Source organism: Spermophilus citellus (genome assembly GCF_964194105.1).
Source record: "Spermophilus citellus genome assembly, chromosome: 9".
NCBI lineage: Eukaryota > Metazoa > Chordata > Mammalia > Rodentia > Sciuridae > Spermophilus > Spermophilus citellus.
The window spans coordinates 87076243-87101249 of NC_138191.1; the positions used below are offsets into that span (position 1 = coordinate 87076243).

General features: G+C 38.5%; 1 protein-coding gene across 1 annotated transcript in view; it reads right to left on the reverse strand.

Moving 5' to 3' along the window:
• Nucleotides 1-526: 526 nt before the first annotated feature.
• ROR1 (receptor tyrosine kinase like orphan receptor 1) overlaps nt 527-25007 on the reverse strand; it is a 394480-nt gene continuing 369999 nt past the window's right edge. The window contains exons 8-9 of the mRNA XM_081305681.1: nt 16838-17049; nt 527-4524 (exon numbers count right to left, since the gene is read on the reverse strand). Coding sequence (XP_081161807.1) covers nt 3097-4524; nt 16838-17049 — 1640 coding nt within the window. The 3' untranslated portion in view covers nt 527-3096. The remainder of the gene's footprint in view (nt 4525-16837; nt 17050-25007) is intronic.

Sequence of the window (25007 nt, forward strand, 5' to 3'; positions counted from 1 at the left end):
TCTTCTTTAATGTCCTAAAACATGAGTTTTGATGTCTAAGTTCATATGGAAATTCCTATTCCATTTTTTTACCTTCCATTCATTGTAATTGTTCAAGGTGTTATTTTAAGAATTCAAGGCTTGGCCATATATAGGTGGATAGTATTTGGTTATGAAATCATTGAAAGCCTCCCTTCCACCTGCAGTCACTAGCAGAAGAACGCCCAAGTCTATTTTATTTTTTTACTTTTCCAATATTGGGGATCAAAACCAGAGCCCCATGCATGCCAGACAAGTATTCTATCACTGAGCTACTTCCCCAGCCCCTCAAGTCTATTTTAAAAGCCTACTTAAAAAATCATTTCAGTGAAGTATGAACGAATATGTCTTGTGATTCTTCTTTCTACAAAATGTCAATCATTAGGAGAAATAATATTAGAATTCCCAAATACTTCTAGAGAGCAATATTCAGGAAATAATATTTTATAGTAAACATTTTTAATAAACAGCAGCATAAAATAATCAGTGTTTAATATCATCTCTGGTGTGTGATACAAATGCATAAATCCTTGATATAAAATAGCCTTTTCGTCATTACAATTCCATGCTTGTCTATTTGAAATGCCCATAACAACAAATCAAACATTAAGTAATACAGTGATTAAATGCATGCAGTGAAAATAAGGAAAGATATGGTAAGGTGAAATATCTGATTATTGCCATTATATATTTGAAGAAAATCTATATTGAGTTAAGAACAAACAAAGGAAACAAGGAAACAGACCAGATATAAAAATGCAAAGATATATTTTCACTTCTGTGATACAAACCATAAACATAGTTTTGTGCAAAAAAAGAATCTGAAAATAAAGTAATCTTACAAAACATTGTCAACAAAGCAAAAGATATTTTTCAGTTTGTGAAAAAATACTATTTAATACAAAAGGGACTGTGTTATGCAGTATCACAGTGCTGTTATAAAATACATTATTACAAGTGGTTTTGAAATTTAGATTGCTCACCTTAATGATTTCAGCTATTACAAAATGTTTAAAATAAATGTTATAGTTCTTTATAAAAAACTAACTTGAATTTATTTTTTAACCATAATAATGTTTTTCCAGAGAAAGTATTTTACTGGCTCATGGAATGCTAATTTCCCTTTAAGGGATTCCTAGAAAAACTCAGATTCACTGAAATTGTGTTTACTTAAAATAATAAATATTCTTGGAAAAACAGTTGATTGTCATATGATATACAAAATTGTGGTTTGAAGCTTCATCATTAAACAGTTGCATAGCAACAAAAGGATACAAATATTCTCCTCTACCTAACGTTAAGAAATGTAATGTCTTGAATCAGCTTATTCATGCCACAAAAATATGTCTTAATTTATCTCCCAGAAAATCTGAATATAGCCAATTCTTTGAGTTCACAGTAACTATAAATTCATGTTTGTTCTTTGAAAATTCAAGTTTGGAAAAATTACAACACATTTTGTTAAATAGATTTCCTTGCTTTCCCATGCTAATTGTGTTTTTAAAAATGGAAACATCAAGGTGGTTTCTAATTCTTTTACATTCTCCTCATGAAATATCATTTCCAGGAATTAATTTACATCCTGGAAGTCTCACATAGCTTTAAATGAAAACAAGACTTGGAGACATTGTTCTTAGAATAAAGGAGTTATTTTTTAACAAGAGAAAAATCAAATATAAAGCTCCTTCCTATATAGGACTTGAAACCCATAAGAATTCTAAACTTGGCAAAAGATGCTTGGCAAGTCAATGCCAGGAGAGGCACATCTGATACCCCTCTCTAAAGAAGGCAAAAAGGATCATGTTGCTTATTTACCAGTTTAAAGAATGCAGTTGTTGGTACCCTTTGAAATGAGAACTCATTACTTGTTTTTTCAAAATACTGTAATGTCTTGCAAAACAGAATGTATTGTCTTTGAATTTCAACTAATTGTATGAATACATTGTTATAATTCTTAGGGCTGAAATAAAATCTGTGAACATTTCCAGCACGGGGGGGGGGGGGGGGAGGCGGGGGGCAGGGGGGAGCTTTAAATTTCCAAGCTATTGGTATCATCACAGGGTTCCCTATTTGCCTACAGTCCACTGATGGTAAGCACCCTGACACCTCAAACAACTTGTAAATAGGGCTGGGGCTGCAAGATGTGGCCTTCTTGGTCTGCAGCCACACCTCTATTCTTCAGCGTTATTGGTCCAGGGGAACTCCTGTGGAGGCTGTCTTCTTGGGAACTCTTGTTCTTCTCCCATGGATGTTTATCTAGGTTGAGGGACAATTTCCCTGGCTATGCCTCCTTCAGTGTCTCGTTCCTAATGCAGCCAGGTGAACTATCAATCAACAATCAATTCCAGCATCCACATTCAGCCTTCTTAGGGTGCTATGCCCTGTGTTATTTCAAGGACTTGTGTAAACGAGTGAGAAAGGAAAATGTGGAAAAGGCCTTCATGATCAGAAAAGGTGGTTCACAAAGAGGCATACTCTGCACCTTCCCAAAGAAGCCCCACTGTGGAGAAGACTTCAGGACATGTGATACATTGTTATGGCTCATTTCCATCCAAGATTTCAAATTTGGCCTAAAGTTTCCTCATTGACTCTGAACACCACTTCCATACAAACATGCATAGAGTCTAAATTGAATCAGTATAATTCCTGAACATTTGTCCTGAAGAAAAGACAGCAGGTAGACAAATGCTATGGTATATACATCTCGGGGAGAAACCAGTCATGGTGACTGAAGGCAAATACATAAAGCACCATTCAACTTTCCTTTTTGGTTTGATGTTTAATCATCAGGTTCTTTTCTTCTTCAACGGTTTCCAGTTTTAAGTACTTGAAACCGTATGTTCCAATCCCAATGTCACTCCATGCACCTGGATGGACTGTAAATCCCACAGTGCGTTTTTTTTTTTTTCCTGGCTAGTGTCTGTCCTGCTTGGTAAGACACTGTTAAACTTCACAGAAGATACTTGTTGCAATGTCTGCTAAATGAGAACCTTACTTTAATAAAAAATATTTGAATATAAATCTTTTCTACGGCTTTCTAGTTTGTCCTGTATACCACATTTACAAAAGTTGCACATTTTACAGTTCTGCAGAAATCATAGATTCCGTGTGCCCATGAATATTGGAGTCTCCTAGCAAAGATGGTTGCTTTGAGTCTATTTTGTAAGGTTTTTGAGATTTGTTGCCAAAAACGGTGATTCCCATTCCACCAGGATGATTTGGAATTGACATGTGGGGTAGTAATGGGATATTTGCTTCCTGATTGGATCCTGATGAGGGCAAGCTGGTCACATGGCCAGTGCTGGTCGACCCACTGGCGCTGCTTGGGGACCGACTCTTGGGAGGTGGGCAGTGCTGAATTACCCTGGGAGGACCTGTTGGCTGGTAGTGGGCAGCTGGAAAGGCTGCATAGCCAGGAGGTATTGGGTATCCATTGATGGGGATGAAGCGCTGGTTCTGAGGTATTGCTGGGCCAATGAAACCGGCAATCTGGCCCTGTGGTGTGATACCCTGGGTTGGGAACATGTAATTGGGATATCTGGGGTTACTGAGATTACTCACTGGGCTGGCACTGAGGGAGGTTGTCTGCGTGGTGGCATTTCCCCCAGAAGGAGTAGTAGAGCTGGTGTGACTTGAGAGACCCTCCCAGGACCGAAGTCGGACATGAATATCTTTAAATCTTGGTCTCCTGGAAGGAATCTCATTCCAGCACTCTGTCATGAGACTGTACATCCTGGGCGGGCAGTCTTCAGAACATGGCAACAGCTGGCGTTTCCTCACCATCTCGATCACTTCCTGGTTACTAAATCCATAATATGGCTGGAGTCCAAAACTGAATATCTCCCATAAGACAACCCCAAAGGACCAGATATCTGAATCAGAAGAGAATTTGCCATACATGATGGCTTCAGGGGGCATCCAGCGAATGGGCAGCAAAGATTTACTCTGAACTCTGTAGTAATCAGCAGAATAAATTTCTCTGGAAAGCCCAAGGTCTGAAATCTTTACATGAAGTTGCTCTCCGATTAAAATATTGCGAGCTGCAAGGTCTTTGTGGACAAAGAAGTGACTAGACAGGTATTCCATGCCGGCTGCAATCTGAATTGCAATGTGCAGGAAATCTCCATGATCCAAGCTGGATTTTACAGTGCCATCTTCATCACTGCTACAGCCAACATCAGAATGTGGGGACCGCATGATGAGGAACTCATGGAGATCCCCCTGATTCATATATTCAAAAAGCATGCACACAGGTTGTTCTTGAGTGACAGCACCCAGAAGGCAGACAATATTGGGGTGGTGCAGTTCGGCCATCAAGGAGGCTTCTTGTTGAAATTCTGTCCATTGCTGAGGGTTATTATAGTCTTTCAAGGTCTTGATAGCAACCAGCTGAGCATGGTCCATACCTGGGAGATAGAGATGGCCCTTATAGATTTTTCCAAATGCACATTCGCCCAGTTCTTCCATAAAACGTACAGCAGAAAGAGGCAGCTCTTTAGCTTTGCTCTGTGTGAAAGAAAGGAATAATGTGGATTAAAACATTTCTTAAGACAAGACATCAAAGCATCTGAAAGGAGGCATGAAGCAACCAGAAAAGAATCTAGAAATACACTTGTGCTGAAATTAATGGTAATGCATTTTTTAATGATTTCTTTAAATTTTCAGTAAAGAAAAGCTTATTGATTCAGTCCTATGCTTTATGGTATTGTTTGTAAAAGCAAAAGATTAGAAATAACTCAAATGTCCCCCTAGAGAAGACCTACTTATTGAATAAGTCATGGTAGAACTAGTATATAAAATATCTTATACTTGTGAAAAAGAATAAGGAAGTTTTCCCTGTACTGATATGGAAAAGTCTCCAAAATCCTATTGCTGAATTTAACAGAAAAAGTAAACAAAGAGTTAATGCTGTTTGTGACATTTTGTAAAAAAAAGAAAAAAGGAGAAAAATGAATATACTCATAATTCTCTGCATATGCATATAGAAACTACAAAAGGAGACTTGGGGTATGGCAATGGTTATCTGGAAGGTATGGTGGTAAGAATTAGAAAGGGGCACAGAAGTGGAAATTTTTCCTGTTATTTGTTGTTGTTGTTGTTGGTGGTGGTGGTACTAGGGATTGAACCCAGGGCTTTATCCTCATAGGGAAGTGCTCCACCACTTAGCTACATCCCAACTTGCTATCATTCCTTTTTATACTTTTTATATAGGTAAATGGACTATCAATTCAAAAAAATGAATAGTTAAATTTAGAACTATATGGTCAGCCTTTCCACCTGTAAATCAGGAAATTTCTTCTGCAATTATAGGTCTAGCCGCAATTTTTCCTTTGTTGTCTGGATCCTTCTGTTATTACTGTTACTATTATTATTATTATTATACTTACTATTATTATTATTATTATTTGCTAGGGATTGAACCCATGGCTTCATGCACACTAGGCATATGCTCTACCACTGAGTTGTAGCCCTAGCACCTGTGGCAGCTAATGAAGTTCCTCTGGGAGAGCAAGGTGTCAATGATAAGAAAGGACCAATTGAACTAACTTTTTTCTCTTGCAGCACTTGGATGATTTTAGTTTTGCTATTAAGAGTAACCCAAGATGACTTTTTCCTACATGATGTTAAGATTGGGGCCTTCAATAATAACATTCGCTAATGATGTAAATGAATCTAACTGATGTGATGGTCCCTTGAACAGCATAGTAGGTATTTCTTTTTTACTTAAACAACACTCCCCAGGCTTTTGTTGGCAGAGAGGGCTAAGAGACTTAGTACTAAAACTTCTTTTGGGAAAATGAGAATTGGGAAACAAACCCATGGGTCATTAGATTGATATAATAAGGAGTTAGAAACCCAACACCCTCTTCTCCCCTAATGCTTGAAACTGACCCATAGGCAGTATGGTGTAATTCCAACCAAGTGAGCTTTGGAATCATACAAGTTTGAGTTTGGATCTTGGATCTGCTGTTTTCTATTAACAATAGTGAATACTTATATAGCACTATGTGCCAAAACTATTCTAAGCACTTCATAAATATTAACACAACCCTGAGGAGGAGGCCCTATATATTAGCTGCTGACCTTGAGTGAGTTTCTTAACTTCTCTGAACCTATTTCCATATCTAAGAAATAATATAACTATTCCAGTTGCATTAGGGATTAAATACTACAATGTATAAAAGTAACTTCAACCTAATAAGTGTCCTTTAAATCATTCTCATTATCCTCATTAGGGAAGTCATCCAAGAAGTGGAGTAAATGCAAATGATTTAGATCCATTTCTAGCCTTAAGTAGCTCTAGAGTTTGATTCCTTCTATGTTTTAAAATATATGTTTTAAGTGTCTTCTTGACAACTTTTCTCTGTTGTCCTGTTATTGTTAGTAAAAAAAAAAAAAGTTGATAAAAAAAATAACATAATTTGTTTGGAAGCCTGAGGGTGGATACAAAGTTGTGATCTGAAGAACTCCTCAGAGGGTTCTGGTAAGAATGGATAGAAGTGGAGGCAGCAAGAGCCCATGTTGAAGAGCAGATGCTGGCAAACAGGACAAGGAAGTAGCAGGCCAGACTCTGGGAATAGGAAGAGAAGAAGGAATGATAGGAATTGGTGAAACCTGACACACGGCCCCTGGTTATTAGGAGCAGGCTGCCCACCCCTCCACTGAGGCAAAAAAATGAATTTCCAAAGGTGATTTTGCCATTCTCCATAAGGAGAAAGAGGCTTAAAGAAAGTATCAAGATTTTTCAGGAGACCCCAAAGAGCTGCACTTGCAAAGAAGGCTGAAGTCAGCAATTCCACATAGATGCAAATACAGAATGTCTCTGGAGGCTCAGACCAGGCCTGACACCTCGCAGGGCTATGAGCTCCAGGGTGTGATCACTTGCAGAATTATAATTGTTCTTTATCCCTGTCCAGATACGTGAAAGAGTACATTTTGGCCTAAAGTGTGTCTCGTCATATCTCACCATTCCCATGGGCCCATGGACCAAGCAGTATGGAGTCCAAGTCTTCTCCCACCTATGTAGCAGGAAGGAATAGTCTACTAGAAGCACTCAAAACCAAATTTGGGTGGCAGGTGTGGTGGTGCATGCCCATAATACCAGCAGCTCAGGAGCTAAGTCAACTTAGCAAGACCCTGTTTCAAAATAAACATAAAAAGGGCTAGGGATGTGGCTCAGTTAAGGCCCCTGGATTCAATCCCTTGTACCAAGAAAAAAAAAAAAACCCAAAACAAACAAACAAAAAACAAATTTGGGGTTTGCTTTAGAAAGAAGTGTAGAAAACATATACAATGGCAGATCTCACAAAACCTTTCTTTTGAACACCTGTGCAGCAGCCAGCACAGTAATGCCCAGAGCAAACCACACAGAAATTGGTTTCAGGGGAATCCTTTACATAGTGATTTGCATTTTTAAAATGCTCAAGTTACTTGGTACAAATGAGTCTTAACTATAGACTCATTTTCAAATTTTACATAAATCCTGAACTAGTTAAAAAATCATAAAAACCCTTCAAGAAGCAGTCGGTAGACTGTACGGTGATGGCAGGAAATTAGCTGTATTGTTGAGGAACAGATGGTTTACATTATACAAACCCTTTAGGCTAAACTTGTTTAGGTCTGGCATATTGTAAATTATATTTTAGTAATGAAAGTGAAATGACCTCTGCTTGACCTCAAGTGGGGTTTGTCTGTTTGAACCAATGTAGTGGAAAACTATGAAAGAAAATGAAGTCATAAAGTTTTGGCAGTTCAATTTTGGCTCATTTCAAGTTAAGGGGTTATAAATCTGTTTAGTTTTTGTTTGACAAGTATTTGTCATACAGGGATGTACAAAATGTAAAGAAGTGTAAAATACACATGAGGCACGGTGCCAAAGTAAACCAAGTACAAAGGAACACTGGAACGAATAGGGTCCTGGGCGCCTATCTCTTTATCACTCCCTCCATTAGTTGAATGACAAGATGGGCTCGGTTTATTATATGCTGTAAGGCAATTAAGTACCTTAAAACTGAAACAGGCTTTCAGTTTAAAATGTTAACATTTTTACTTCTCAAAGTAAACACACATCTGCCTCAGTGCGGTTTTTAAAATTATATAATTTTTGATGGGGAGGCAGATAAAAGTTGATGTAGAAGCTGATAGATCGGTTGAAGATGAGATTGTGCTTCTTCCTTTAGAAACTTTTGGAGAGCAACAGTGTCAGGGTTCGAATGAGCAAAAGGAGAATGAAGAAAGAACATTTCAGATGTGAGCACTGGCTCAACTAAATGGTAGACAGAGACCAGGCTGATTGTAGGTGGCCTCTTTCACCTGAGTGATGTGTGAGAAATGGGGATGTGCGACTCTTTTTGTTTTCTTTCTTAAAAATTTTTTTTTTCATACCAGGGATTGAACCCAGGGGTACTTAATCACTGAGCCACATCCCTAGCCTATGTATATATTTTTAGAAACAGAGCCTTGATGAATTGCTTAGGGCCTTAATAAGTTGCTGAGGCTGACTTTGAACTCACAATCTTCCTGCTTCAGCCTTCTGAGCTGCTGGGATTATAGGCCTGCACCACCCTGCCCAGCTCCTTTTTGTTTTCTTAATGTTAGATATAAAAGAACAAACTATGAGTAGAGTTTTTTAAGTTGTAACTGTGATGGTGGCTACTGATGGGTATGAAGGGCCATCTCCGTGGTGACTTTATCTTTCTACTTCAGGGAAGTTACACCTCAGGTGATAACAGATTTGAAATAACTTCTGGTGAAGCAGCTTATTAGCAACTGTTATTTCCTAATCATTTTACATAAGTGATTACTCTAGGAAATGAGAGGTTTTGTGATGGCCACCAAAACCTGCTCTATGACTGTTTACCTCTGGCGTGGTTTCTGAGGGCTGCTCTACTTTTGAGTCCCACTTGAAGTGGACATACAGATAAAAAGCAAAGCCACTATAATGTATAGTTAATGTTTGCTAATAAAATAAAGGAGAGAAAATAAGCAGAGCTACATTAGGATGGAGGAAACTGGGCCCAGGTGATTCTCTGGCACAGGAAGGGGTCTCTAACAACAGTTGCTGAAGAAAGACCAAAGTTCATATTCACAGTCAGCCCCAACCACCCTTTACAGTCTCTACAACCCCTGTCATTCAAGCTCAGTATATCCTCCATGTTCTGATGACCAGGCTGACTGTGGCCCTCTTACAAATCTCCTGTACTATTCTTTGGAAATAGATTTAGCTAGACACAAGTGTCTGCAGAAGAGTAATTTTCATGTCATGGCATTTGTCTTTGCCCCGATGAGACAGATCCTGACCCTATTGAAATTTGAGGGATATATTTTTTTTTTTTTTGGCAGGAGGACATCACTAGGTTCTTTTTCTCTCCAGAAGCAGTACTCTCTGAGATCTGCATTCCTTGGAGACTGGCTTGCTATCTGAATCTCAAATATCGCCATATTCTACATCAAATAGGCATCAGACCCATTTGGAGAACCTATTAAAACATAAATTGCCAGACCCCACCTCCAGAACATCTCATTCTATAGGTCTGAGATATTCCATGGATGACAGCTCCCAAGTGAGGTTGATACTCCTGGCCACACTTTGAAAACCACTGGAATAAATGGAGATGGCTTTCTGGATTTTGCAGTCTGGGTTCCCACATGAAGAAGGACCACAGTGCATGTGAAGAACCCAGTTGAGCTATTCTAAGATATATAAGGTGGAGAAAATAATACTCTGCATGAAAAGATGCTTTGGGAAGGCAGGGAGAAGGAAAATGCAAAATTACCTACCAGCAGTTGCTGGGTTTGTATTCTGCACAGCTACCAGAGATTCAAAGTTCTGAAATGTAAATCTTTCTATAGCATGAACCATATTATCAATTTACTGTGTTTTCATTTAGTTTATAATAGTTGGTTGCATCAGTTAGTCAACTGATGTTATATCTACAATATACCAAAGAGTGCACATACAGACTGATATATGAGGGACCATGCAAGACCCATGAAGAGCAGACACAGTTCCTGCCCTGATGTTTGTAATTTGAATTTACTAACAGCTACCATGTATTGAATACTTTCCATGCGCTAAACACTGAGATTAATAATGGCTATAGTTTTAATGCTAATATATTAGGCTATAAATACTTTGCATATATTAACTCCTCATAATAACCCCATGAGATCAGTAACCATGCCTAATCCCCAGTTTACAGATGGAAAACCTGAGGAACAGAATGGTTAACTGGTCCTGAATCTGATAGGTGCTCAACTCGGACTCCAGAGCCTGCTTTGTCAGCTACTCCCCGATGCTCCCTTTTGTGCTCTCTGAGCTTCATGCATTAGTTCATTTCATCCTCGTTATAATGCTCTGAGATTTCCCCACCTTAGGGATGCTCAAGATGTGAGAGCTTTCGGAGCTAGACTACTAGGGTTGATGCCCTGCTGCAGAGAGTAAGAAAACGAAACCTGTCAATAGTAACCTTTGCCAGAATTGGGCACAAGAGCCCTGGAGAATATCTGAACCTGATTTTTCTTGGTATGTGGACTTGGCTATTGCCATGAATCTCCTTGTCTCCAAAGTTGATTTTCCTTTCATGTGCATTATCTTGGTTCTTAGGTAAACAGTGTTAGATTTGTGAAACAATTGAATCCACTCATAAACGGAAATGACTGAATTTTAAAAGCTTAGAGGCCACAGCCATTTTATTTTGGGAGATTACGGACATTTTTCAAAGACTACAGCTGAACTAAGTGCCTTCTGGCTTATGCAATCAAATTCTAGAGGGAGTTTCAGCCCATAGTTTGCCACATTTGTTTCAGAGTTCAGCTGCACTTCTCTGGAAGTGATTTAACTTCAGAGGCGTTTCTTTTCTGTATAATGCAACTTTCTGATAGTTAGTTTGAATGTTTGGTGGTGACCAAGGTTGATTCTGTGGTGGAGTTACTTTACAATGTCAATGGGAGAGGATCCATTCTGCTTGGAAATAGACAGAACAGATGTCAGTAATTTTAATGTCAGCCTGACAACCATGTGCTCCTAACTTGAGCTCATATGTTTCAGCCAGCCTGAAAATTAAGGCAGTAGAGTGAAATAAGCAGACCTGAGTTCGAATTCTAGCTCTGTATCTTATTAGCTGTGACTTGGGGTAAATCTTAATCTCAAACTGTTTTTTTTAACCTCCTGAATCAGGCTTAAACTAGTATTTACTTGGTAGGGTTATTAAAAAGAATCTATTGAAATAATGCTGCATTACCTCAGTGATGAAGAATTTAGCCCATTCTTGGTACTCATTTATAATACTTGTTTCCCTACAAGTTTCTATAGACACAGGTCTGAGCTGAGGTTATGTATTGGCCACCTTCCCCGCAATCACTACTGCATCCTCTCCATCCTGATGGGTTTTATCTAGGATGCGAGCAGGGTGTAGGGCAGGGGAATTCATATCAATAGGATGGGCACAAAGAATACCAGATCTCCCCTTAGAGCTACCTCTATAATCTTGGTTGTGATTCTTTTGTGTCTGTCCCCACCCTGGGCAATGCTTTGGGCTGCTGGACCCTACAGCTTCTATGTGGAACATTCTGCTTCATTAAAAGACCTGTAGTCCTCCCTGTAACAATAATAATAATAATTTCTATCTATTGAGTACCTGTGAATGCCAGACACATTATCTTAAAGTGTCCGAACTATCTCTTTTAAGTACTATTTTTGTCCTTTCTTTACAGGTGAGAAAATAAAAGGTTCAGAGCAAAGTATTTGCTTACGATCTCACAGCCAGTAAACAATTTAGCCGTGATTTGTAATCCTATCTTCCTGCCTTTCAATCCAAGCTCTTTGAAGAGTATCAAACTATCTCCTAGAAATATACTCAGAGAAAAATGTGTCTGGACCAATAAGTTAGGCCCAGATGGTAGGGACTCCTGGGTGCCTGGATGAATTTTATAACCTGAGATTGGTCCTTCCAGGTTGGGAAATTATTGTACTCCAGGGGGAGCTAAAGGGGTGCCAGAGGCTGAAGTCAGGATGACAGAGAGAGAAAGAAGATGAGAGGACGGACAAACATTAGGAGGCGTTCCCATTTAGGGCATTAAAAGAAGAACTAGTGAAGGAAACATGAGGAGGAGATAGGAGGGCAGCCAAGGAAAAAGCAGTTCAAGATGGTGGTTAAGGATATCAAATGCTCCAGAGAAATTAAAGAGGATGAAGACTTGGAAAAGGTCACTGGGTTAAATTACATCATTGGTGACTCCCAGGAGGCCCATGTGAATAGAATGGCGAACTCAGAAGCTTTGGGAGGCAGTGGCTTTAAGGAATGAGTGGAAAAGTTATTCAGGGTAGTTAACCATGAAGTGTAGTGACATCTGGTATGGACAGGTGTTCAAAACGGGAAGCCAGACCACAGCAGGGCTTCCTAGAAGCCTTTCCTGGCAAAAGGGACAGGTCTAGAGAATATATCCAAGTTTCAGCATATCTAGCAACTACTTTGGCTGGATAGGAGAAAGAAGAGATGAATTGCCTAGAAGTGAAGAAACAGAGAAGAGGGCAAGAGATGAGGGTAAGCAGAGAGATAAAATATAGTCACCAGCTTCAGGAAGCTAGGCAAATCCCCCTTCCCCCCCAACAATCCTCAAAGGCTTCTTACATCAGCCAAGAGCTGCAGAAATCTGACCCACCAGGGCTGGTTAGACTTTGGCGGCACCCCATCCAAGGCCTCCTCTGCTTTTCTGTGCCCCTGTTCTCAAACTCCTTCACCTCTGAGCCTCTTTGTTTGCCTAATCCCCAGGTAGGCCAGGAGTCAGAAGGCTACATGGGTCTCTGTGTTGAAAGGGAGACTCTGCCCTCTCCCTCTCCCTGAGAAGTTCCTTCCCTAGCCTCTTGGCCTCACCCAAGAGGCTTAAAGGGTGCTGTTTTCCAGTTTGGGAAATGCAGGCAGGGGAATGAGAGGCAAAGGGAAAGAATTAGAGAAAAGGGAGTTTTTAGGCTCCACTGAGGAGGTTCACTTTCCACAGTACTTTTTTTTTTTAAACCCACTTAAATTGTAAAATTTGTAACTCAATATAGAAAAATCTTGCTTAGCTCAGATACCACTAGAGTACTCATTGGAGGATTAAATGGTCTGATTAAATAATCTTTTGCTGAATAAAATAAATGGAAAAGAAACTTGGACAGTCCACTTCTTTCTCTGAACAGCTGAGAAAACTCAGCAAAAGACTAGATGATTTCTCCCAGGCCCCGAGAGGTAGAGGGAGAGACAGAAGAGCATCTCCATGGCCTGTCTGTCCGCAGGCTCAGCATGAAGACGCCTCTCTGGTCCAGTGGCTTCCTTTCCCCATAGATCAGAAGGAAACTGGTGCCTCATCAAAAACCTTTACTAGCAGCCACACCATTCTGCCTCTCAGGGGACCTAAGCCAGGCTCGTCAGCCAGTCTGTCTGTGGCCACCTATTGTCCTCCTGGAAGGGTATCGGTTTCTAATCTCCCAGAGGAGCCTCTTCTTCTTAATCCAAACACTCAGGGGAATGTTAGCAGCTCAGCAAGTGAAGAGAGATGGAAATAGATAGTTTAAACCCTGATGGGAACATTCACATTCGCATGGATAAATAAGAGGCCAGAGTCTCTGACTTTTGAATAGGGCCAAGGAAAAAAATAAAAAGAAGGCGAAGGCAGGCAGTTTCTTTCCTTCACTTCTTTTTCACCCTCACCTCCAAATACCCTTTTGACTTTGCTCTGGTAGTGTTTTCAGGGCTTTTTCTCTTCCTTATTTGCGTCGCTTCCTTTTACATTTTATAGGCGCATGCAATATTTATGTGGCTTTGACCTTTTAAAGCAGTTTTAGAGATTGATTGTTTACATTTAGGAATTTTCTTTAAGGTCTACAAAGTCTTTTGTGCTTTTTCCAGGAAAAGGCACTCAGTAAGAACCAAAACAAACAACGGAATAACTCAAATTTGATTGGAGCCAAATCTCTTAGGAGAGTAAGAAAAAAAAAATTAGCATTTGTTTTTGTTGTTTCCTTTTCCCTCTCCCAACCCAGTCAAATATTTGAACCATTCCTACTTCAGTCTAGTTCAAAAGTGCTTATGAGCTGTTTAAGGTCAAATTGTAAGCCTTGGACTGGAGAAATCTTGACACTCATTTCAAGGCATGTTTGAGAAATGAGCCAGGAACTATGAAAACCATGTTTATTTCACCAAGTCTCTGAGAAAACTCATGTCAGTATGTTTTACATGTGTCTCTTTGACTACGGAGGATGGGGAACCATTATTACTCTGGCCAAATTTTATGTGTAAATGCAAAAGCTAGGGCTATATCACTCAGGTTTGTGAGTGTTACCCAGGCCTCTGAAAGGTTTGTCAGCAGCCTGGGGATGCTTGGCACAGACTGACCAGATGGGATCATATTTAGTTGTTTTCCAGACTCCCTCCCTTTTCTATGTAATTTATTCTGTGAAAAAGTTATCAAGGGGTCAGCAAGAGCCAAAGCTTTATTTTGAGTTGAAAAACCCTATATTTACATTTTATCTCCCCAATTACAAGCTCTTTGACCTTGAACAAGTCACTTAATCTGTTTGAGTCTCAGTTACTCTGGCTGTACAACAGTAATGATATCATCTGACTTGCATATTAACTATTTGGATTCACTGAGATAATGGATATAAAAGCCCCTAGTATAATTCTTGGCAATTCATATTAATCAATATATATTAGCTTTCTCTATTTATGCCACAAAACTCTATGAGATGTTCAATAGAAAAACTATGTAAATTCAAAGTTTCATGCCTGTTGGACATCACGTTACAAACCAGTCTGCACTAAAAATAGAACTAAGATTAAGCCTTATCTATAAAAATGATAATTTTCCTGAATGGAAATGATACTTCTATGGTTCCTGACACAGCAGTGAGGAGCTCATCTCTCCAGTAAGATGACTACTGCCCAGTATAACTGCTATAACCAAACTGATTTGAGCCTATATTTCCAGTAAGTGGCTTTTGCCCAGAGTAATTGCTATAATCAAACTGATTTGGGTCTCTCAGCCACCCAGGCTCTACAATATCAGAAATGACAGGGCAAGACTCTCATTGAACAATGACATTGCACTAGAATATTGAATCCCTGGGATATCTAAAAGTACCTGGAAGGCCAACCAAGTCTAACCTCCTGAATATGCAATAACATTAACCTCTTTATTTTCTTTTACTTTTATAGTAGTATTAAGTAGTAAGGATTACAGGTCACATTACATAAAATACTACAATGTTTATAAATTGGCTATCTGGAAGCTAGGATATCAAAAGAGTTGAACCCCTCCATTCCACTCATGCCCCAATCCACTGCATGATCTTCAGTGTGTGTGTGTTTATGTGTGTGTGTTTGTGTGTTATGGCAAATATTCACACTTAGCAAGAGAACATTGGTTTTGCTTGGAGTGGAAATTCTGAAAATGAAATTTTAGCATTTAAAGAACTCTAAAACTTTACCAAGAAATATGATTTACATAATAGCAAAAATATTAAGACTCCCAAGTTTAAAAAAAAAGTCTAAACAGCAAAGCAAAGCAAAATGAAACAAAGACCAATAGTCTCAATTGTGTTATTCCACTTATTAGACAAAAGGATTAGCTAATTTAAATGTGAAGACTTTTCCCCCTAAATTTTATTATGGGTGTCCAATGAATAATATGGCCACTAACCCACAGAGAATATAAATATTTGTTGAATGACTAGTCCTCTGGATTTGGTACAAGAAGAAAAGACAGGCTTTGGAAGCAAGAATTCTACACGATTTAAGTGAATTCCTTTGCTGAGAGGCTTGGGAGCAAGGTCCTGGCCTTCCTGAGAGTAAGAGCCTGTCAGGTTTCAGCTCAAGATGTAGTACGGGTGCTCCATTCAAAGTGAGGGCAGTGACCCTGAGTTCCTTGTCAGGACCTGGAGCAACTTAAATGCTGAAAGATGTGAATGGAAAGCAAAAGGGGATGTGGGTTGATTTTGCACAGAGAAGGGAAGGTTTAAATGGGCTATCATAGAACAGCTTTCAAAGATTGTTGGAAGGACAACCTTTCTCTTAAACCAAAAAGAAAGAGATTGAAGATAGGATTCGAAAGGATTTTTAAAAATTGTGTTAAAAATCCAATACATAAAGCTGACCATCTTCATTATTTTTAATTATACAATATAGTAATTTTAATTATGTGTACATTATTGTGAAGTTGGTAAACAATGAACAATGTTGAATCGCGCGCTCTCTCTCTCTGTCTACTCTGGGGAAATAGGCAATCTCCTTCTTCAAAATTTTAAAGTAGCTCACATTCTTTGGGGGCAGGCACGGGGGTGGGGGGACCAGGGATTGAACTCGGGCACTGGACCACAGAGCCACATCCCAGCCCTATTTTGTATTTTATTTAGAGACAGGGTCTCACTGAGTTCCTTAGCACCTCACTTTTTGCTGAGACTGGCTTTGAACTCGCAATCCTCCTGTCTCAGCTGCTGAGATTGTCAGTGTGCACCACCTCGCCCAGTAGTAGCTCACATTCTGAGTCCTGAGGGCCTGACTGAGATGATTTCTTAAAAATCCCGTCTAACCCAACAGTTCCAGGGCAAGGCCAAGCTCTGGCAAGCCCAACACTGGAGTGGACACACGGAGAAAGCCATGTTTCAGGTGCCTTGGGCAGAAGTAGAGATACATGATTAGTCTTTGCATTGGCTAAAGATGAACTCTAGCACTTGAACTCTGATTCTACATCATCTGATTTCCAAGCATAGTATGTTTATGATGGTTTGCTTGAACTTGAAGCCTGTGGAATAAGTGCAGCTCTGCACAGCTGATTTTACCTTGGGTTTATATGCATTCAGCATTGACATCTCTACATTTTGGCCTCTGACGTGTTTCGGTTGCCGCTGCACTGGTGGTGATGAGGACTTCTGGTTATTGCGGCAGACACAGATAAAGAAGAAGAGGAAAGCAATGGCCAGGGGAATGGCCACGCTTGGCACCAGTATGTACAGGATTTCCATTTTATTCTTCTCCTTGGAATCCTTCGAATCTGGGTACAGAAACAAAAAAAAAAAAAAAAAAAAAAAAAAAAAAGAATGAGTTATTTTGTTAAAATAACACGTATAACATTACATTGCATAGTTTAAAATGACCCTCTTCTATTCTTCTATACATACAAATCCACAGTGAGAAAAAAGAATCCATTGCTTATTAAAATTTGTTTCCATCAAACCTTCAACATAACTTATTGAAGTTTAAAAGTTTAAAGTTCAAACGTTTAAAAATTATAGAGAACATTATAAAGATTTTTGTATGGGTGTGGGTTGTCCTCCGGTGCTGCCTCTCTCTAGCAGCAGACCTGCATTTCTCTAACACCTTAAAAGTTAAACACCACGTAAATGGACTATATACATGCAAGAGACTTAATGTGGACCACAGGGGTCTTCTTCTTTTGGACGACAGCCCAGATCCACCATCACCACCACATGGTGTTCCAGACATCAGACCCTTGTCTTGGCTGGTGTGGACTTACAGGTCCAGTCCTGTATCTGCCAGTTTCAATGTTGCTAAAGAATGCTGAGCCCAGTGTCCCAAAAGCAACTGGCAGGAGAATATGGGGATCTGAAGTCAGGGCCCCATGGGTCCCTGATGAGCTTTGTGACCTGTTCAAATCATTCATGTCTCTGGGTTTCACTTTTTCTCATCTGCAGAAGTGAAGTGGAATGTTCTGGATGGTGTGTACAATTCCCTCCAGCACAGAAGTACTGTATAACTTGACACTTTTTTTGAAACCCCAGAATTCTTCTTAAATGGTTTCATATGAACCCAATAATTATGAGTGCTAACACTTTGAAGTCTGTTTTTGAAATTTTATACATCCACTTTACCATTGGTTGGCAAAGACTATATGTACAGAAGGGTATGAGTATGCTTTTTTTTGAAAAATTGGTTTGGGTCTGACCATTAAAACCAAAAACTTAAGGCATATATTTTCATCAATGAATTTTTTGTCTGGTAAAACAAACATGGAATGGTAATTAGACGGGTTATATAATGACATGCTCTGACCACTAAAATCGACTATCTTTTTTTTAAAGAAAATCCAAATTGTGAAAATTCAGCTTGACACCAAATTCAGTGATGATTATTTATTTTACAAAAGAATTAACATGCAACCCTTCAGTGTGATCCTTCCACTCCTTCAGTAAGTCACTAAACAAAAGCTACTATATGCCTAGCACTATTCTAGGTAGTGGGAATATAAAATTACGTAGGACGTGTCCTCTGCCCTTAAGGGGAGTCTTGTAATGAAATAGAGAAAAAGTCATCACAATAAGTTATTAGACAAAAGTATGAATAGAAGGATGAAAAGACCCAAACCCTCCTTTAAATAGAGAGCTTCCTGCTGGGCACGGTGGTGCACACCTGTAAATCCCAGCTATTCAGGAGGCTGACATAGGAGGATGGCCAATTTAAGACAGCCTGGACAACTTAGTGAGACAGTGGCTCAAATAAATAAATAAATAAACAAACAAATAAAATAAGATAAAATAAAATAAAATAAAATTTAAAAGGGCTGGGGCCAAAGCTCCGTGGTAGAGGATTTACCTAGTATGTGTGAGGCCCTGGGTTCTCTCCCCTAAAAAAAAAACAAGAGGCAGGGGCACTTCCCCAGTACATGTAAAGACAGTATACTAAAAATAATAATTTAAATCCCTTTTTATATTTCTACTGGCACAAAATCAGGTTTGTGATCATTATCCCTATGGAATAGGAGCTTTTGAAAACAAACTCATTTTATCTGCACAGCTAACTCTAGGAGGTAGGTGACATCCTTACCCCCATTTTCATAGGCAAGGAAGCTGAGGGACAGAGTGGTTAAGTAACTGGCCCAAGGACATGCAGCTGGATCTTCCCCATCAGTCTTGTTCCTAGCCTCTGTGCTGCACCAGCGCCAGCAATTGGGGAACACCTGCTATTTTGTGCCCATCTTCCCACAGTAGGGGTCCTTGGATTCATGGAGGTGAAAAGGGTGAGGGGGATCTGACAGGTGGAAAATAACACTGGTGCTGGCTTTGAACTCCCTAGTATATCCCTGGTACCAGGTAAATGTGCAACCTTGCATCTCTGGAGGGGCCACTCTTCACTGCCAGGTGCATCTGCATGTCGGTGGACTGATGGAGAGGAATCATACCAGTTTGAGGATGTCTACAGCAAGGCCTCCTGTGAGCTCACAAGACACACAGTGGGTACACTTAGATACACTTCTGTGGATTAAGGGAAGTAGACGTTTTAAAGTCAGAGACCTTGCTTTACTTCCTTTGTCATTATGTAGGTGAACTTGAGTCAGCACGTAAGACACTGAGCAAACTTGTCCACAAAGTAAAAATAATAATGCCCACTTCGTAGAATTGTTGTAAATAACAAACAGTGTAACATGGAATTTACCTATTCTAGTAACTATAATGACTTGATCACTCAAGGTTCACTGTTAGAGTAAAAGGGGATTCTGGGATAAATGTTTGGGACTGGGAATTCTAAATAACCCTCAGCAAGAAACAACCTCTCTGATCTCTATTTCCTTCTTTATTCAATGGGAATGAATCATCCAATCTTATTTAGTTCATGTGAGAATCAAATGAGATAATGTTCACGAAAGAACCTTGAATAATTGAAAATTGCTATACAGTTGTTGGATGCTCTGTTATTAACATTATAGAATTTCTCAGTACCCTGGGGTGGGGGCAGATCTCTGTTATTCTTGGATTTTCAGTGAAATCATTATAAGCGTAACGATTACAAAAGGAATGAGACTAATTCAGTACTAATGTAACGCTAGTCATTTTTCCAGCCTGGATTTTTAGCAACAAGAGAAAGTAAGGTCTCACCTGTCTGGCAAACAAAGGAGTCTATTCTGTATTCATAACCTATCAGCTTATTCATGGAAGGCCTTTTATTGTAAATGGGCGGTCTGGGACAAATCCCCCTGTAGTTCTGCAGGAGAACAAACTTCAAGAAGCTAAATCCTTTAAATACACTCAAACTTGGCTCCTTCTGCTTACACAGAGGGTATGCAAAGGAGTACAAGGGGTGCAATGTCTTCCTGCCAAGTGAAATAATCAAGCAGAACAATACGCAGTGGTGTTGGAGGTGACAGAAAACAAATGCAGGACTATTGTAAGTCTATCATACAACACGGTTCTTTCCCTACACGACTCTGCATTTGGCCAGAAGGGGGTTCAATCTCTGGCTCAAAAAACCTTTAAAAAATATTTCCCATAGCACAATTAGCCTTATTTCTGCCCAGCCCCTTTTAAATGTCCAATCATTCTTATTTCTCATTTTAACCTAGCACTTGAGTGTTATCTCCATCTTACAAAAACAGAAATTGAGGCTGAGAAAGGATAAATGACGGACCAAAGTTGGACAGTGGTGGAGCTTCTGGGTTGGAATGTGAGCAAGCCTGACTGGCTTCAGTGCTTCTATGAATCTTAAATTACATCACTAATGAAAATTATTCCAAAATATTATATGGAATTGTTTTTGATCATTCTTAAGATTCCAAGGTTCCCTTTCAGTGAGAACTAATATCTCATGGGGAGTCATACTGTTAAGACGTTGCATTGGAACAATGAAGATTATTCTCACTCGAAAGGGTAATGGAAACCTCTAATGTGTCACACAGAAAATTGGCTGCAAATTAGAATGGTGAAGATTTTTAATACTTTGGAATAACTGCTTAAAAGTTAAATGCACATATTAGTTATATCAAGTTAAATACTTGGGATTTTTGAAACCAATAATTTAGTCCAGATCACATAATTAATTTCCTTTTAAAAATCAACAATTTGGTATCTCAATTCACATCTGACATTCCTGTTTTATTTTTACAATGACACTCAATACTTTGATTAGTAATTAAATATATTAGAGAAAATATTCTGTTCTTACCCTGGGGTTTACAGCAAGGTAATCATGATTTCTTACTTAGAAGATACTTTTGTAAAGTGAAACATCATCTGGGATATTACTTTGAGTTAAAACAAGGAAATGCTCTGATTTTAAGTATGTCAAAGGTGGGAAGAAATTTGAGTGAAAGTTAGAATTCAAAGGAAATGAAACAAGTTTAAATTATGGCCTTGTTTAAAAAATTTTTAAAAACTAAAAAGAAGAAAAAACAATCACTATTATTTATTATTTAAAAATTATAAAACAAGCAGGTCCATGGCAATAATGATATTTACATATATACCCTTGGAAACCAAAAGAAAAAGATGGTAATTAGGCCTTAACCTGGCTTGCTGGCCCTGGCATTCATTGTTTTGATTTGATGATGGAAATACTAAGTAGATCGTCTATTGCTTAATGTATTCTCAAGTAAATTCTTTAACGAAAGAAAGAAAGAAAGAAAGAAAAAGAAAGATAGGCCATATCAGTGATTAAAATTTTCTCTGTAGAAAAATGTTTAAATTATAAAAAGTTAGGGGCAAAAATTCATTTGTGAGCACTGGGAAAATCTTAGTAACTGCCATCTTTACAAGTTCACTAAAATTTTCTACACAGTCAGGGCCTCAAGTTTCCTTTCCTATAAAAGGAAAGAGTTGGGCTCATCTTTGTTTTTTAATAATTAAAGAGAATTTCAATTGTAAAAAATACGTAACATAAAATTACCGTCTTAACCACTTGTAATTGTACAGTTCAATATTGTTAAGTATATTCACCCTGTTGTATGACCCATCTACAGAGGTTTTCATCTTATGAAATTGAAACTCAGATCCACTGAACAATTCTTCATTTCTCTCTCCTTCAGACCTGACAACCACAATTCTACTTTCTGTTCTTATGAATTAGACTATTTTAGGTAGAATCCTTGATAAGTGGAATCATATGGTATGTCTTTCTCTGACTACCTCATTTCATCATGTGATAGCACGTGACAGGATTTCCATCTTTTTAAAAACTGCATAATATTTCATTTTATGTACATACCATGTTTTCTTTATCATTTATCCATTGATGGATATTTGGGTTGCTTTCGCCTGTAGCTCTTGTGGATAATGCTGAAATGAACATGGGTGTGCAAATAGCTCTTCAAGATCTTGTTTTCAAATCTTTTGGACAAATATCCAGAAATGGGATTGCTGGATTATATGGTAATTCTATTTTGAATTTTTTGAGGGACCTCCATACTATTTTTAATGTACTGCACCATTTTGCATTTATCAGCAGTGCACAACAATTCCAATTTCTCCACATCTTCACTAAAAATTTTTTCTTGGATAATGGTCATCCTAATAAGAAGAGTGAGGTAGTATCTCACTGGGGTTTTGATTTGCATTCTCTAATGTTAGTCATATTGAGCATCTTTTCACATGTTTGTTGGCAGTTTGTGTGACTCCTTTGGAGAAATGACTTCTGGAGTCCTTTGTTCACTTTTTAATTGGGTAAATCTTTAGGTGCCAAAGTTTGATAAATTGTATAAAATTAAATCTCTTTCATTTTTCATAGAGGGGTAGACCAAGCAAATTTAAACTTCAGCAAAACATCAATCAAGTTGTAATTGACTCATGATTTTCTTATGAAAAAAATGGATAAATATTAGTATCATTAGATAGAATTGTAATTCCCTATATGCCTTTACCTAAAAGTGCTAATCATAAATCAACACCGAATTATAGAGGGTTATACTTTAGAAAAATTGCTTGCTCAACATTGTCATTGATTATGACAACTTGAAAGATTCCTGAATCTAGGAAAGTTACCCAATTGTTTAACTATTGAAATAAAAAGTGAGAAGATCATACAATAGGCTAAAACAATGAATCTAAACTGGCAATTGAAACTTTACAAATAGATATAATAACTTGCAGTTAGGCTATAGACTTGTTTTATAAAATCCATAATTATAAAAATCTACTAAATGTTGATGTAATCACTTTCCCCCCAACCCCTCAAAAAGGGAATACTAACAAGTTTTAGTGGAGATTTGAAGGCTCAGTTGCACCCAGCAATAGCATGATGAAATTGCTCTAAAATTATCTCATATGGCACTTACAGCAGTGTAATAGCCCTATACTGAGTAATGATTAAGAACGTCACAGCCCTCTTGTACTTTCTCTACTTTCTCTAGTTACAAAACACCGAAGGGTGTCTCATATTCTGAATAGGTGTCCTCTTTTAAAGAAGGGCTTTGAAAGAGTAAGAAATACCCATAAGAGGAGAATGGTAAGAAAAAGTAAGAGGGGCTATGTGCTTTTCAGAACAAAGAGAAATCAAATAAAGAATATGAAAGATGTCTTCAAATCTGTATGAGGAATTACATATACCCGGGAATAAAAACCCAATCTATTTCCACATCGTGTACATCCACAAGATTGGGATCCTAATTAGAAGAAGATAGACACCATGTTTGTATAAATATGTCAAAACCTACTCTACTTTCATGTATAATTAAAAAGGACAAATTTTTTAAAAAAGAAAAAAAACCTCAATTTAATTCATAGACTTGCTCCTTATTAGGGTTAATTTTTTTTCTTTTTAATTAGTGGTCAGCATTAAAAATAATCAGACTTCACATAGAAGTTTTGTTTTCTATCTTACAAAAGCAGACTTTTGAGCAGTGGGAGCCATTCCACTTTGAGTGGAACAATTTCTCCATCTCTGGAGCCATCTGTCAATGTTTGTGATTTCTACGGTTCCTCCCAAGGTTCTCTGATTTTATAAACTACATTGGTATAACTTATTTGGACCCTTACTAAATTTTTGACTCTCACATGAAGCAATTTAAAACCTATGATGACATTTCTCTGTAGTGCCCTCAGCACATCAGATCCAGTCAATGAGGCTGACCTCTCTGCATGGTATCAATGGGCACTCTTGACCATTGACAGGTTCATCCAATTAAAGTCATTAGCAGGAGATAAAGGCAAGAAGAGTATGGTTGATGGATTTGTTCCTCTGGCCTCCTCCTTACTGGGTTGCTGAGGATTGTCGACATTCCTCTACTAAATGCTACCACGAGTCCTAGACAACCTTCTGGTCAGCCTTAGTAGGCTGGTAATACTTTCCATTCCTTCTAGTCTCAGATCCTGCACCTTTCCTTATTGGTTTCTCCTAATAACACCTGTATAGACAATTTCTTTGCAAAATTCCCCTGAGTCTATTGGGTCATTCGTTTCTTGCTAGAACCTTGACTGATACAAAGGCAACAGCAACAATCATTGAGGCTTAACATCAGAATTCTGCTACCAAAAGGCTAAGATGACAATGACCACTTCCTGCTGGCATGGGTGGCCCCCAAAGAGTCAGGGGCTTTCAAAAGCTTATTTTAAGAGAAGTTTACACACTGGGTAAATGACTGACTATGTACTGGGGACACCCAAAAAAAAAACTTTGAGAGAAAACTATTTTATGGTTAAAATGTTTATGGAATATGACTTAGCTATATATAACTTTTGGGTCACTATTGTTCTTTGTTGAAAATGTATAAAGGCTGGAAACTAAAGGGCATCTTAGAAATCTCTGTAGCATAAAATAACTGTTCTAGAAAGCTTCAAAGTATACAAAATCACTGCTTTATTCTTTTCTTCTTTACCCCTCCCCACCATTCAGTTCATTGTAGTGTTCAATTTTGGTTTGAAGAAATGGCTGAGAGACAAATTGCCTCACAACAGGTCTTCTATGAAATATGGGAGAAGGCTGCTGACAGAATAAGTTAAAAACTGCAGTGTTCACAATCTGGAAAACATCTGCCTTGCCTCGAACTGTAAACCACCACATTGTAGAAAATAGTTTGTGACAAAGCAGAACCTGGGGCGGGTGTTTGTAAGGTCATGGGACAAGTCAAGGCTATTCAGGCACAGAAGAAGGCTATATGCCCTTTGGCAAATTGTTCCAAGCCCAGGTCTTAAAAGGAAATATAAAAGCAATAGACCAGGTTAAAAACTCCAAATGGAGCCAAATGATTTACTACTTTTCTTATCAATGGGACTCTTCAGTGAAGCTAGT